The 12,767-nt window shown below is 34.6% G+C and overlaps 2 protein-coding genes across 2 annotated transcripts; one reads left to right on the plus strand and one right to left on the minus strand.

Annotated features, from left to right (window-relative positions):
* Nucleotides 1–1,473: 1,473 nt before the first annotated feature.
* LOC132276634 (transcription factor MYB17) lies at nt 1,474–7,139 on the plus strand. The gene is made up of 3 exons (XM_059778156.1): nt 1,474–1,790; nt 3,298–3,427; nt 6,032–7,139. Exons 1-3 carry the CDS (start codon nt 1,658–1,660, stop codon nt 6,720–6,722), a joined length of 954 nt encoding a protein of 317 aa, XP_059634139.1. The 5' UTR covers nt 1,474–1,657; the 3' UTR covers nt 6,723–7,139.
* Nucleotides 7,140–7,833: 694 nt separating this feature from the next.
* On the minus strand, nt 7,834–11,940 carry LOC132276636 (remorin-like). Its single transcript, XM_059778157.1, has 5 exons — nt 11,677–11,940; nt 9,774–9,824; nt 9,410–9,497; nt 8,481–8,562; nt 7,834–8,225 (listed from the first exon to the last, which is right to left on the minus strand). Exons 1-5 carry the CDS (start codon nt 11,849–11,851, stop codon nt 8,031–8,033), a joined length of 591 nt encoding a protein of 196 aa, XP_059634140.1. The 5' UTR covers nt 11,852–11,940; the 3' UTR covers nt 7,834–8,030.
* Nucleotides 11,941–12,767: the final 827 nt, after the last annotated feature.

Below are 12,767 nucleotides of genomic sequence, written 5' to 3' on the forward strand. Positions count from 1 at the left end.
TTTGTTTTTAACTCGAAACAATTTTTTTATTTTTTTATTTTTTTTATAAAGTGTTTTAAATAGCAATTGAAAACATGTTTGGTAACTTTTATTTATTGTAAGATTTATTTTATGTAAAATCATGAAAATAATAATTTTTAGTTTTAAAATGTAAGAGTTTTTAATTTTTTTTTTTCTTTTATTCATTTTATATTGTTCATCACTACACTTTAAACATGTAAAAATATTAAATTAGTATTTTGATTTTTTGTCACTAATCGCGAAACATTTTGACACAGTCCAAAACAAAATATTTTTTATCAACACATGTTTTTTTTACTATACAATATCGACAAAAAAAAAAAAAAAAAAATCAAAAACAAAACATGTATCAGACATACCTTAATGAATTCATGAAACCCCAAGTTTCCTGGTAAAACTTCCAGTAAAAGTTGGGCTTCCTTGTAACACTTTCAGTAAAGTTGCTAACACTATGGTATGTTTGGAATATCGCATCAATAGCTTGAATTTAAGATATGATCGTTTCAAATACAACGGGGATTTAAATTTGTTTATTTTTTAATCAGGAGGGTTAAATTGACTTATTACCACCATGAGAGCAAGAGAGACGCACTTAGGACTGCAAATGAATCGAGCCGAGTCTTAAATTGCTTGGACTTGTGATGAGTTTAAAAAATTAAGTTCGGATTAGTTATGGTGTTAAAAAGCTTTGACTCGGCTCATTTTAAAATATAAATTAAATTTATAGTAAAATTTTGTTCAAGTTCGTCTTCGAACTCGAGCAGCTTGTTTAGTAAAATATTGTATATTTATCTTATAATTTCAAAATTTAAAGAATTTTATTAAAAAATAAAAATAAATGTAATCGAGTCCTATAACGAGTCTATAATTCATAAAAATAAACTAAAAAATAAATATACACGAGTTCATGTTTACGAATCGAGATCAGCATTACTGAAAACCGACTCGTTTATTCAATTAATAGAGAAATCAAACTCGAATTCAAACTGGCTCATTTGTTTAACCGAGGTTGAACCAAGCTTAACCGAACTGTTCACGACTTGCAGCCATAAACGCGGTCACACACAAACATATTCCGTACTATGTGCATAGGTCTCTGTCACCGCCATTAATATTGCTCCCTCTCTCTCTGCATTCATTACATATATATTGTGTCCTTTCCTTTGAATACGCCATTAATGCTCTTTCCCTCTCATCTTTACTGCATCCCCTGTGACCTGCAAATTTCTCTTTCTCTAGAAACTTTACCTCTCTTTTCTTACATCTGCATTTAATTCAACTTTCTTGTTCCACTGAATCAATGATTCAATTTTCTCGGCGGTGCCTATATGTAATCGTGTATATATGTATATATATATATACACACACATCATTTCTGTATTAAATGTGAATAATGACCGGCTTGAAAGTCGCTGATCGTCCTCTCCACTCACTTCGATTTCCCTAGAAAGAATCAACATTGAATATAGATGACAATTTAAAGCCAGAGATTGCTATAGTATTCTCTTGACAAGTCTAATCACTCTCCCTGTTCACTTCTCACTTCATTTCAAAGATTAAAGCCTATTCATCAAAGTATGTTGTCATTTACGTGTTCGATCATTTAACAGAGAGAAACATATAGAGAGAGAGAAGAATGGGGAGATCACCTTGTTGTGATAAGAGAGGGTTGAAGAAAGGGCCTTGGACTCCTGAAGAAGATGAACTTCTCATTAAATACATCAACAACAACGGCCATGGAAGCTGGCGTTCTCTCCCTAAGCAAGCAGGTTAATTCCTCCCACATCCTTCTTTTGCCCCCCTCTCTGTCCCTCTGTTTTATTCCTCTCTATCTCTGTTTCTCTACTGAGTCAACTCTTTCAACTCACCGACTTGCAAGTTAATCACATCGATTGTCTGACTGGGTATTACATTGAAATCATTGGCTGTTCCAAGATTTTGTTCACCTAAACTAACTGGAATGAGTAGACTCGTTATACATACATACATAAACATATTACACACACACACACACACACATAGTTGGTGAGTCGGTGGGCTTTGGACGATAGCATGGTACGGTGATCAGTTACTAAATTTCGTTTCGTTGGCTTTTTGTGCTTTTGCTTGTGCGATAGTTGGAAGTTTATTTTGTGATATTGTGTGGTCTGACTTTAATGGTGCTTCATCTGGCTCCTTTGGGCCAAGTATTAAAAAATTTCATTGTGTTGTAGTGTTCGTTTTTGTTATCAATCTGGGGTTGGGGTGGGTTTTGTTACTGGGAAAAATAGAGAATGAAAATTAATTAATCAGTTGGGGGAAGAGGGGGACACATTTACAGTTGTCTAGGAAAATTGGTCCTAAAATACAATATTATGGAAGATGGTGTTTCCCATAATTTTCATTACATGTTGGTAGAGTTCTCTTTTGTGCACTGTATGGCATTAAATAGAGCGCAATGGAAACATAAACATAAGATTTATGTAACGGACGACCCAAAGTAGTTGGGAAAAGGGTTTGGTGGTGGTTGTTGTTGAACAAATTTTCAACTCTTTTTATACTTGCATTTCTTCAACCACTAAAGAAAGTAATGCAAGCGGTATGCATTTCCTGCCTTTCAATTGCAGATTGGGTGCTTTTATATTTTGAATGCCTCTTTGAAGTAGATACTATAATGTTTTACTAGAAGAAGTTACTTTGATTTTTGTCTTAAAAGTATGGTAAATACTTCAGATAGTAACAAGATAGTTACTTAAAGGTAACTTTTACTGTTATACGTGATCTTAGTAAATAGTAAAGCATACCCGTTTCCATGTTTGACTAATTAAGGATAGTTGTTGTTCATATTTCATATGAGACGGTGTTTGTTTGCTTAGAGGCATATGGGGGACCTGCAATGCTTGTAACTAGCCACTTTTGTTAAACTTTGAATACGCATTTGGCGAATTAATGTGTATTTATGTTCTTCTTTGGGCCAAATGAACTTTAACTTCAAAAGTTCTATCCTTGAGCTTCATTGTGCCCATCGCTTCATATGTAGTTTAATTATTTTTGCCATATTAGTGTTGTTAACTATAATCGTATTTTAGGAAGACTATTAATTGTAACTGTGCCCTAAAACAATTTACCGATTATCATTTAAAGATAGTTCTTAATATGCAAGGACGGTGTTCCTGTGTAAAGGAAGAAGTGTCCTCAGCTTCCGGAGGAACATACCTTGGGTTCTTAAAGAAGAAAAAAGATGAAGGTGAAACAACTTTGTGTTTATATGGATAGTGACAGTTTCTATGTTTGCAGGTCTTCTTCGTTGTGGAAAGAGTTGCCGGCTTCGGTGGACAAACTATCTTAGGCCAGATATTAAACGTGGTCCCTTCAGTCCTGAAGAGGAAAAGCTTGTCATACAGTTGCATGGCATTCTTGGAAACAGGTGTTTTTATCATTTTATACTTGAATCTACTCTATCACTGGTTTTTCTACTAGAATTCCTCCCATTATTTGGGAATCAACTTTGCTTTCTCCATGTAAGAGCACATAAAACTATACAATTAATCAAATGTCTTAAAAAAGAACATATATTTTTGTAAAAGATTCTACTTTTTTTCCTAGCCTGTTTGGTTGTCAGAGTGCCGTTTTGTTCTTGGGTTTTTCCTTCTCCGGCTTTAGACTTCTTAGCCAAGAGAGTGTATATTGATCTTTATAAAATTCTAACTAACTTGCCAAAAAAGATAATGTTTTATTGCTACAGTTGTATAAACTTAATAAAAACCTTAATTCATTAATTAACCTTTTTTTTTCCAATGAAGCATGACTAACCTTTGAAACTTGAAAGCCCCCTATCCTGATAATCTCTTGAACCAGTTGTAGAACCATACACAAGAAACAATTACACTACGCCGCACATGTTCGGAAGCACTACTAACTAGGGCTGCAACTTGGGCGGGTTAACCCAGCCCAACCCAAGCCCAACCCAAAAAATTTGAAATTGGGGCTTATATTCACAAATCGGGTTCATGTTTGGGTTGGGTTTTATCAAAACCCAGACGTATTAGGGTTGGGCTCGGCTCAACCCGAACCGAACCAAAAATCCATTTTTTTTTTCTCCTTCTCTCTCCTCTCTCTTCTTCCTCTCTCTGTCTCTGCCGCCGTCGACGAAACCTGAGAGTAGAAAGGGGGGCTTAATTTTTTTTTTTTTTTTTCCTCTTTTCTCTCTCCTCTCTTCTTTCTCTTTCTCTCTCTTCTTTTTCTTTCTCTTTCTGTCGCCGCCGGCGTTCCTCTGCCGTTGCCGCTGGCATCCCTCGCGTCAGCCACTGATCCACCGTCGGTGTCCCTCCGCCGTCGTGACTTCCAAAAATAAATTAAAACAAAACCCATACATACAAGTTAGCAGTTGCAGAGAGAGAGAAAGTCCATAGGTTTTGAACTTTTGATTCTTGCAGAAAGATGGATAAACAGAAATATATGGGTTTTGAACTTGTGATTCTTGGTTGATTTTGTAGCTTGCAGTTGCACAGAGAGAGAGAGAGAGAGAGAGAGAGGGGGGGGGGCAATTTCAGAGTAGAGAATGAGGAGAGATTGAGGCGATTGGGGAGGCAGAAATAATTGCCCTAAAAAAATATATATTTTTAATAATAATAAAATCAAATATATATAATGTACATATATATATATATAAAATATAATATATATAAATTCAAAAAAAAAATTATATATATATATATATAATTAAATTTTTAAAAAATAAATTTTTTTTTAAAAAATTCAACCCGTTAACCCGACCCAACTCGCCCAAAAAAATTTGATCCGAGTTATGATCTCAACCCATGTTAAGTACAATTCGGGTTAGTCCAATCCAACCCGATTCGGGTTGAGGTTGGGTTGGGGCTGGACTGGGTTGGGTCAGCCCAACTTGCAGCCCTACTACTAACCTTTGAAACTTGAAATCCCCCTATCTTGATAATCTCTTGAAACAGTTGTAGAACCATACACAAGAAACAATTACACTACGCTGCACATGTTCCGGAAGCATGACTAACCTTTGAAACTTGAAATCCGCCTATCCTGATAATCTCTTGAAACAGTTATAGAATCATACACAAGAAACAATTACACTAGACTGCACATGTTCTGGTCATTCCATATTTTAGCTTTTTTTAGAGAACAACTAAATACTTTCCTCTTTACTAGCATCACTTAGGAACCTTTTTTTTTTTTTTACCTGCAATTCGTCTCTAGAAAATCTTGGAGAAAATTTTCTAGTTGCCCATGCATAATAATGTGAATTAGAAAGAAAACATACCACTTGCAGGTTTATTAGGTCTGCCAATGCTTCAAATTTATATTGGATGCAAAATATGGTTTGTTGTGAAAATATAAAATCTATTTTTAATTTGGATATTGTACACGAATTGTCTTAACCAAATCTGTACTATTTGAACTCCCTTCAGGTGGGCATGTATTGTGTGTTTGGGGGGGAATGTGAGAATGAGTGTGTGTTGGCAAATAAAATTCAATGCGAACCCAAGCTCAAAAGGCTTTTCACAATCTTTGATTTCTACAAGGTGCGCTATGACTTTCTGCAACAATGCTTGGATCATATCATTGACTTCTATTTGCATATGTATCGGCTAAACCAGCAATCATTGCATTCTTCTCTTGGTACATAGATTATAAAGGACTTGACTCAAGCTATAAAAATCACATTTTGTAAGATTTTAATCCAACAATATAGTCATGTAATCTTGTTAAAGGCTGAGAACGAACTGTTTATTACTTCCATTTAATATTATTTACCAATAATACAACAGATGAGAGCAATTGTTTGCCAACATGGACAATTTTCACTTGCTTTATTTTGGGTAACAAAACAATGTTATCTTTGTATGTGGTGGGTTGTTCCTAGTGTATTTTTTTTTTCTTTTTCTTTTTCTTTTTTTTTTTTCTTTTTTTCATGCAATATTTCACTCTTTTGGTGCCTTGAAGATAATTTGATGGTGCTGTGATTACTATCTCAAATACTAAACCACATATTCAGGTGGGCTGCGATTGCCTCTCAACTACCAGGAAGGACAGACAATGAGATCAAGAACTTATGGAACACCCACTTGAGGAAGCGACTGCTTTGCATGGGCATCAACCCACAGACTCATGAACCGGCCTCCATAACCTATGGACCAACAATTAAACCACCCTCGTCGCCTTCCACCCGCCATATGGCACAGTGGGAGAGTGCTAGGCTTGAAGCTGAGGCTAGGCTTTCAAGGGAGTCATTCCTCTTCAATCCACCACCTTTGCAAAGAATTGGTTCTGACTATTTCCTGCGCATATGGAATTCTGAAGTTGGAGAATCATTTCGGAAGTTTAACAAGAGTGATAAAACTGCATGTCAAAGCCCAACTTCTCAAGCTTCCTCGTCAACAAAAGGCGGATCAGTTTCAGGAACCACAATGGAGATGGCTCTCGTTGTAGCTGGTTCGTCTGCCACAGGAAGCAGTCTAAACAAAGATAAAGAATCCAAGATCAAGATCAGCAAACCATGCCTTGACAATGTCGTGGCTGGTTCAGATTCATCAAGCTCCAATGAGTCGGAGGATTCATCCGACACAGCATTACAGCTGCTATTAGATTTTCCGAGCAACAATGACATGAGCTTCCTAGGTCAAACGGAGAACTATGACTTATATCCTTCCATTCTGACTGAAAGCTCCTTACACTGCTCCCTTTGAAGTTTGGGTGATAGCATACTGTATGTTTTGAAGCCTCCCTTTCTTGAATTTGAGCTGGACAATTTTTGGTATCTCCAGCTGTGAAGTACGTGCAATGGGATATATATCTATATATGTCATGATTCATCCACCTTATTATGATGAGGCTTAGGTTTGGTTAATACACGTGTTCCTTGAATCCATTAAAACCTCTTATGTACTTTTGTACTCCTTGGGTCATGTATCTTTTGTCATGGTGATTTAATATTTGGTGCTAATATTATTAGATTAGTTTTGCTGTCTTTGCTAACTTTGGCATAATTAATTCTGCATCTTCAATGTTCCAATTGATTGGTGTTTCTTTAATTGATTGATCCCTGAAGTGCCTCACAAAAACAGTGGACCTTGCCACTAAAAATGACTTGATTACTGTGAAATTATATGGTATCATTACTGATTTTGGTTGCGAGGCTGCTGCCATTGCGGGGTCTAGTAGGGTTAAATGTATGCAGCCTAAATGTTTCCTTATTTCGAACCCGTAAGCTCTAAATCATAATAAGGTAATCTTACCAATGCTCACAATCATAATAAGGTAATCTTACCAATGCTCACCCTCTGGGGTGAGGCTTAGAGGGGGCACCAAAATAACAAATGCGAAGATATGATGTGAAGATCTAACCAAATCAGAATAATTTCAGCCCACACTTTGTGTCAATATATAGTTCGTAGAAGTAATTATGAAGTGTAAATTAAGTTGAAGTATAATGGGTGAAAATCACCTCTAGTAAAATAATGTGCCATTTACTCCATTTTGAAATGAGTGGTCTAGAAATGGCCACGTCACCTATTACAGTAGGAAAATATTAAGATGCACAGTAGGAAAATACTAGAATGCATCTTACAAAAATGTTGGGATGTATTTTATTTACGAAAATGGAAGAAATGGACTTACTGTGCAACTGGAGGTGATCCTTGTCCAAGTATAATCTAGGAGAGAAGCCAAGATCAAAATAAGAAACCTAAATTTGAAGGATGTAAATATAATTGACTATGATGACTAGTCACACTAATGCCCTTGTGTACGGTAACAATGCAGTCAGATTTTAGTTTTTGGAGGTTGCCCGTACACATATTCATTTAAACTTCTCAACTCATGTCATTAAATATTAAACTTTGTTTCTTACAAACAAAACATACTGTGCCTATACAAAAAGCAATAATAATCATGCAATGCTTTTCCAAACAGATTACACGCAAACAGGAAAAATTTACAGGTAAGAACTGAAAGTCTTCCCTTTTGCTAGGAAATGAGAACAAATAATTTTAATTTCAGAAGCACCCAAGAAGCTTCTTTGGAACGTTTCCAGTTGCACGGAATTTTGCAGCCATCTCCTCTGCCTTGAGAATTTCCTCCGCACGCGTGGCTTCAACCATCGCTCTCTTTTCTTCTGCTTGCTTGTGAAGTAAAGCTATCTTGTTTTTCATTTTCTCTGCATAATCAGCCTTTTTCTTCTCCAATTGTTCCTGCTCATACATATAAACTTGTTAAAGGTGAACATGTAGTTTAAACTACACTAAAGTAGTTTAAAAGGCAAAGAATTGCACTGATTATGGAACTTTGCTTTGTTCATTTCACCATTAAATGGTAAATTTTAGTTTCCATACTAAAAGCTAGTTTCGTATGGAAGTCTGAAATGTAAAGAAAATTTCATATGCTACAAAAATGTAGGGAAAATTTTCCCACAATGCAAGTGGAATTAAACTAAGGAACCTGATTACCTCTTTTTTTTTCAGTTGAGCTTCAACATTTGCCTTTTTGCTGTTTTCCCATGAAGCTACAGCAGACAGCTTCTTTTCGGCCCTGTTAAATATTCAGCAGGCTAAAATTTTCAGCAATTAAAACCTTGAGAAATCAGTAGCAAATGAAATATACATTACCAAAAAAACTTCAGAACTCACCCCAAAAGATAATTAATGAATGGCATAAAAATTCAGCTTCTTATAAATCTACGGCACATTATACTAACTATTAAACCGGACGGTTAACTAGGCTTGAATTTGGGCAGTTAATTAAACTGGAATTTTAGCTCTGTATAAAATCAGTTAAATCTACAAATCTGCAGAAGCTGTTTCAATTTATAACATAGCCATTATTTCTAAACATGTCAATGGTAGCACTCAACAAGAAATTCTTGTTCCCGGATAAGTGTATTTAGGTTCACTATGGGAAAGAAGTTTGTAAGCGCAATTTCTTAACAGTGAGCCAGACCAAAAAATTCGCATTTACTTCAGCTCCTACCATTTGCCTTTCTGTTATTAGATGTTTGCGAAATCCCATAAATGACATGAAAATCTCATTACCCAATGTTGGCTTTGGTTGATGCTTTTTCACAAGTTACCATCTTATAGGTTTTATTTTTGACATTAATGTAGTAAGGGCCAGTGGTGAAATATGTAAAGATTAATTCGTGATTATCAAAGAGAACGATCGGCATTAGTTCAAATCTTGTGAGAAATGAATATTTACAAATTAACCAGAGATACACAAACCAGAAGAAAACAATTTAACTCCACACACTGAAAAACTGGATGTCTGCAGGACTACTGAGACGTGATAAATAAAGGAAATTCTGAAACAATGACTAAGTTGCCCAATAAAGGTTCATAAAAATGAAAGAATGGACAAGAGAAGTTAGAGAAAAACATACTTGTTCTCAACTTTTGTTTTTTCACTTTCCTCCCACGCCTTGACAAACGATAGCTTCTTCTCACTTTCAACCTTTGCAAGAGCAATATCTGAAGAAACAAAGTAAATTCACGGCACATCAACTTAAGTTCAATCAATCACTAGTGCTTTCCGGCACCTGAACGTAATTACCAATGGGAAATAGTAGAGGTCATTTTTATAAAATTCAGCAATGCGCCTATCTCAACAATTCAAAGGATATTAATACACTCATTCAAATGCTAAAACATAATGAACTCATCCAATCTCCAAAGGACATATAAGCCTCACTTTTCCTGATATTATTAAATTATAGAAGATGGAGAAGAGGGAGCTATTCGTTATACCTCTGTCATGAGACCCCCCTGAGACTTTCTTTACCGAAGGATCTGGAGACTCTGTCAAAGATAGGAAATTCAACAGTTAAATTCCTGATTTCTATACTAGTGAAGATAATTTAAAAACTGCCGAAACCTTAAGTACACTTCATACCAGTTTTTGGATTATCACTCATGCCATAAATTGCCAAAAAAGTTATCAATTTATAAATCTCTTGCTAGAAAAGGTAAAAATGAAATTGAATACGTACAAAGAGCCTTAGCTGGTAGTATCTCCTATACTTTCCAATACAAATCTAATGTGATTCTTTGGGGCAACTGTCACCTGTGGGTGTGTGCATTTCTTACCTATCGAAAAAAGATGAAAATGAAGTTCAAAAGTGAATTTTCTATGGGTTGAGGGTTAAGTATCTTGTTATATTTAGAAAAAAAAAAAAATGATTAAAAAGGAATACCAAGGACAACTAAGCAAATACTAAATTTGACCAATGCAAGAATCTTATGTTATTCTTTTTCAATCTTCAACAAAATAAAACATTTAAAAACTGGGCATTCCACTCATAAATTTGGGCAGCTTAGCCAAGAAAACAGAGGAAAGTTTTGGCTACCATCATCGGTTATGTACTGTATGTGTATCTACCTTTTCCATCTCAGATATTTGGACATGAATCGTATAGGCTTTCAGTATTTCATCACAAATCTAATGACAACAGTTTTTATGCACTTTTTACTTTTTTATTTTCCTTTTTCTTTCGCTTTCAATAACATTATTCAAAAAGTTGTAAGACCAATTTAAAGCTTATTACTTTCCTACCAGCCATAATTTCCTTACCTAGTTTACAAGAATTTACAATAACCTTCTATTAGAAAGAAAAAACAAAAAAAAGAAAAAAGAAAAAAGAAAAAAGAAAATGAAAGAACTTGTAATTAAATGATGCTATGTTTTTTCAACAATGATATACAAATAAGAATGAGAATAGCCTCATAAAACAGATAATTCGATGCAGACAAGAAAATGAATACAAAATAGTTGATAAAACCCCACAAATAGTATTACCAACAACGCATTGGAGCATCCAATGTAAGCCCTTTTATAATATAACAAATGTAAGTGATTCTTTCTTAAGGGATTTTTTCCCCTAAAAGTTAAAGTGTTTGTATATGGACATGTAATTTAATATAAATTAATCATATAGTCGGCAAATCTATAAAAGATATGGAAATAGCAATGCAGATGTTGATTATCAGTGTAAAACCCTTAATGAAAATAAAATTTTAATTGAACATAAATTGTTTGATTTTTTCAAATTTCACTTTATTCCTCATGGATGAGAGTTTTTCACATACATTAAGTGGGGCCTTTCACCATAAGTTCAAGTTCTCATTTATTGGATTGGATCGAGAATTGTATACTATCACACTCTGGATCCAATGGATAAAGGCCGGTCAGAGTATCATACTAATATATAGCTTTTTCTTTTCACATAAACATCTCAGGAAAAGAATTAAGGTGGAGAGAAAAATAGAGCTAAACTAAAAAATTTGGATATTTAGAATGTACTCTGTTTGGTTGATGAGAAAGTATAATAAATGAGACTAAATCAAAATTCAAATTTACAGTCAATGTAAGCAAAGAGAAAAAAAAAAAAAAAACCGATATTTACACACACTGAAATGAGCTCAACACAGCTATACAGTTTGATTCATGTGAATTCTACGTTGTCTTTGTATCAATTTCAAGAAAACATGTACCATGAGATTCAAAATACCACTTTGCCTTCCTCAGCTTTCTCGGCAACCAAACAGGTCGTAATCGAAAATTATTTGCAGAAAAACATTAATATATATCTCAACCAAATAAATTAACAAAATCAGAGTCTGACGTATATATAGAGAGAGAGATTTTACGTACCGTCGGCTACAACAAGAGCTTTAGACTCATCGGCCTTCTCTTCGGGATGTGGAATCACAGCTTTCTGCTCTACGACGTCGTCCGGAGTTTCAACCTTCGCCGGTGTCTGTGCCGGTGCCGGTGCCGGTGCCGGAGCAGGTTGGGGCTGGACCTTCTTGTGTTCCTCCGTCGACATTATTAGCTAACTTTAGTAGTGAAATCTAAACCAATAAGTGGATGCAAATATCTTATTCAGGAAAGTTCCGTTAAACAAGCGAGTAGTTATACATATATATATATATATACACACATATTATACATATATATATATATCAGCGGGAAAAACGAGTGTAAGACGTGTATGGGTTTACTTTGTAGCCGTTTGATTGAAGATTGGAAAGAAAAATGGAGTTTGATTAATGTTGTACATGATGAGATGAATGTGGTGTATTGAGCTGTCTACAGGCTTCCGATACACGTTGCATTTCCCTCCATGCCGACATGTAAAGGTAAAAACAGGTATTGATAAATGCAGCAAAATACTGATCCGTCGGCGTTTCATCAATTTTCAAACAGTCTTTATTTTTTATTTTTTTTTCAATTTCAAACAGTCTTTGCTTATTAATCCAGTAGTAATAGATTCTTTAAAATTAATTAGATTACTCGATACAGAAAATAAGTGGTGTAGCTGAGATGGCTGCGATGATTGGTCACTTAAATAAGGTTTAAAGATTTCTCCATTCCTCATATATATTATATTCGATTTTATTTCTTTCCTTCATGATTTACTCCTTGATTTAATTATTTTGTTTTTCTTCTTTCCTCATATATATATATATAGAAAAATGATAGGATCACCAAATAATTTTCTTGAATAAGTCTCGAATCTGACATGTTTTTGTCAATCTCATCTACTTAAACAGTTTTCAAAAAATAATTGTTTAATATGTGATAAGTATATCTAACTACGTCAAATTCGGTGTTAATTTGAGAATTCCTTTTCGGTTCTCCTTTCATTACTCATATGTATAATACGGTTTCTTTATTTACGGTTTTCTTTCTTTTCTGTTTGATTTATTTCCTATATATTGTGTATCAATATAATATAAATA

The sequence above is a fragment of the Cornus florida genome, unplaced genomic scaffold, assembly GCF_030987335.1.
Source record: "Cornus florida cultivar Cherokee Brave unplaced genomic scaffold, ASM3098733v1 CherokeeBrave_3.0.0_Hap2_Chr10, whole genome shotgun sequence".
Lineage (NCBI taxonomy): Eukaryota > Viridiplantae > Streptophyta > Magnoliopsida > Cornales > Cornaceae > Cornus > Cornus florida.

What these genes read in the sequence shown, in the direction of transcription:
- LOC132276636 (XM_059778157.1), bottom strand. Translation starts at nt 11,851, where the DNA reads ATGTCGACGGAGGAACACAAGAAGGTCCAGCCCCAACCTGCTCCGGCA. An exon ending in AGGGGGGTCTCATGACAGAG is followed by an intron (nt 9,498 to 9,773) that starts GTATAACGAATA and finishes TTGTTTCTTCAG; the next exon opens with ATATTGCTCTTGCAAAGGTT. An exon ending in AAAACAAAAGTTGAGAACAA is followed by an intron (nt 8,563 to 9,409) that starts GTATGTTTTTCT and finishes AATATTTAACAG; the next exon opens with GGCCGAAAAGAAGCTGTCTG.
- LOC132276634 (XM_059778156.1), top strand. Translation starts at nt 1,658, where the DNA reads ATGGGGAGATCACCTTGTTGTGATAAGAGAGGGTTGAAGAAAGGGCCT. An exon ending in TTCTCTCCCTAAGCAAGCAG is followed by an intron (nt 1,791 to 3,297) that starts GTTAATTCCTCC and finishes CTATGTTTGCAG; the next exon opens with GTCTTCTTCGTTGTGGAAAG. An exon ending in CATGGCATTCTTGGAAACAG is followed by an intron (nt 3,428 to 6,031) that starts GTGTTTTTATCA and finishes CCACATATTCAG; the next exon opens with GTGGGCTGCGATTGCCTCTC.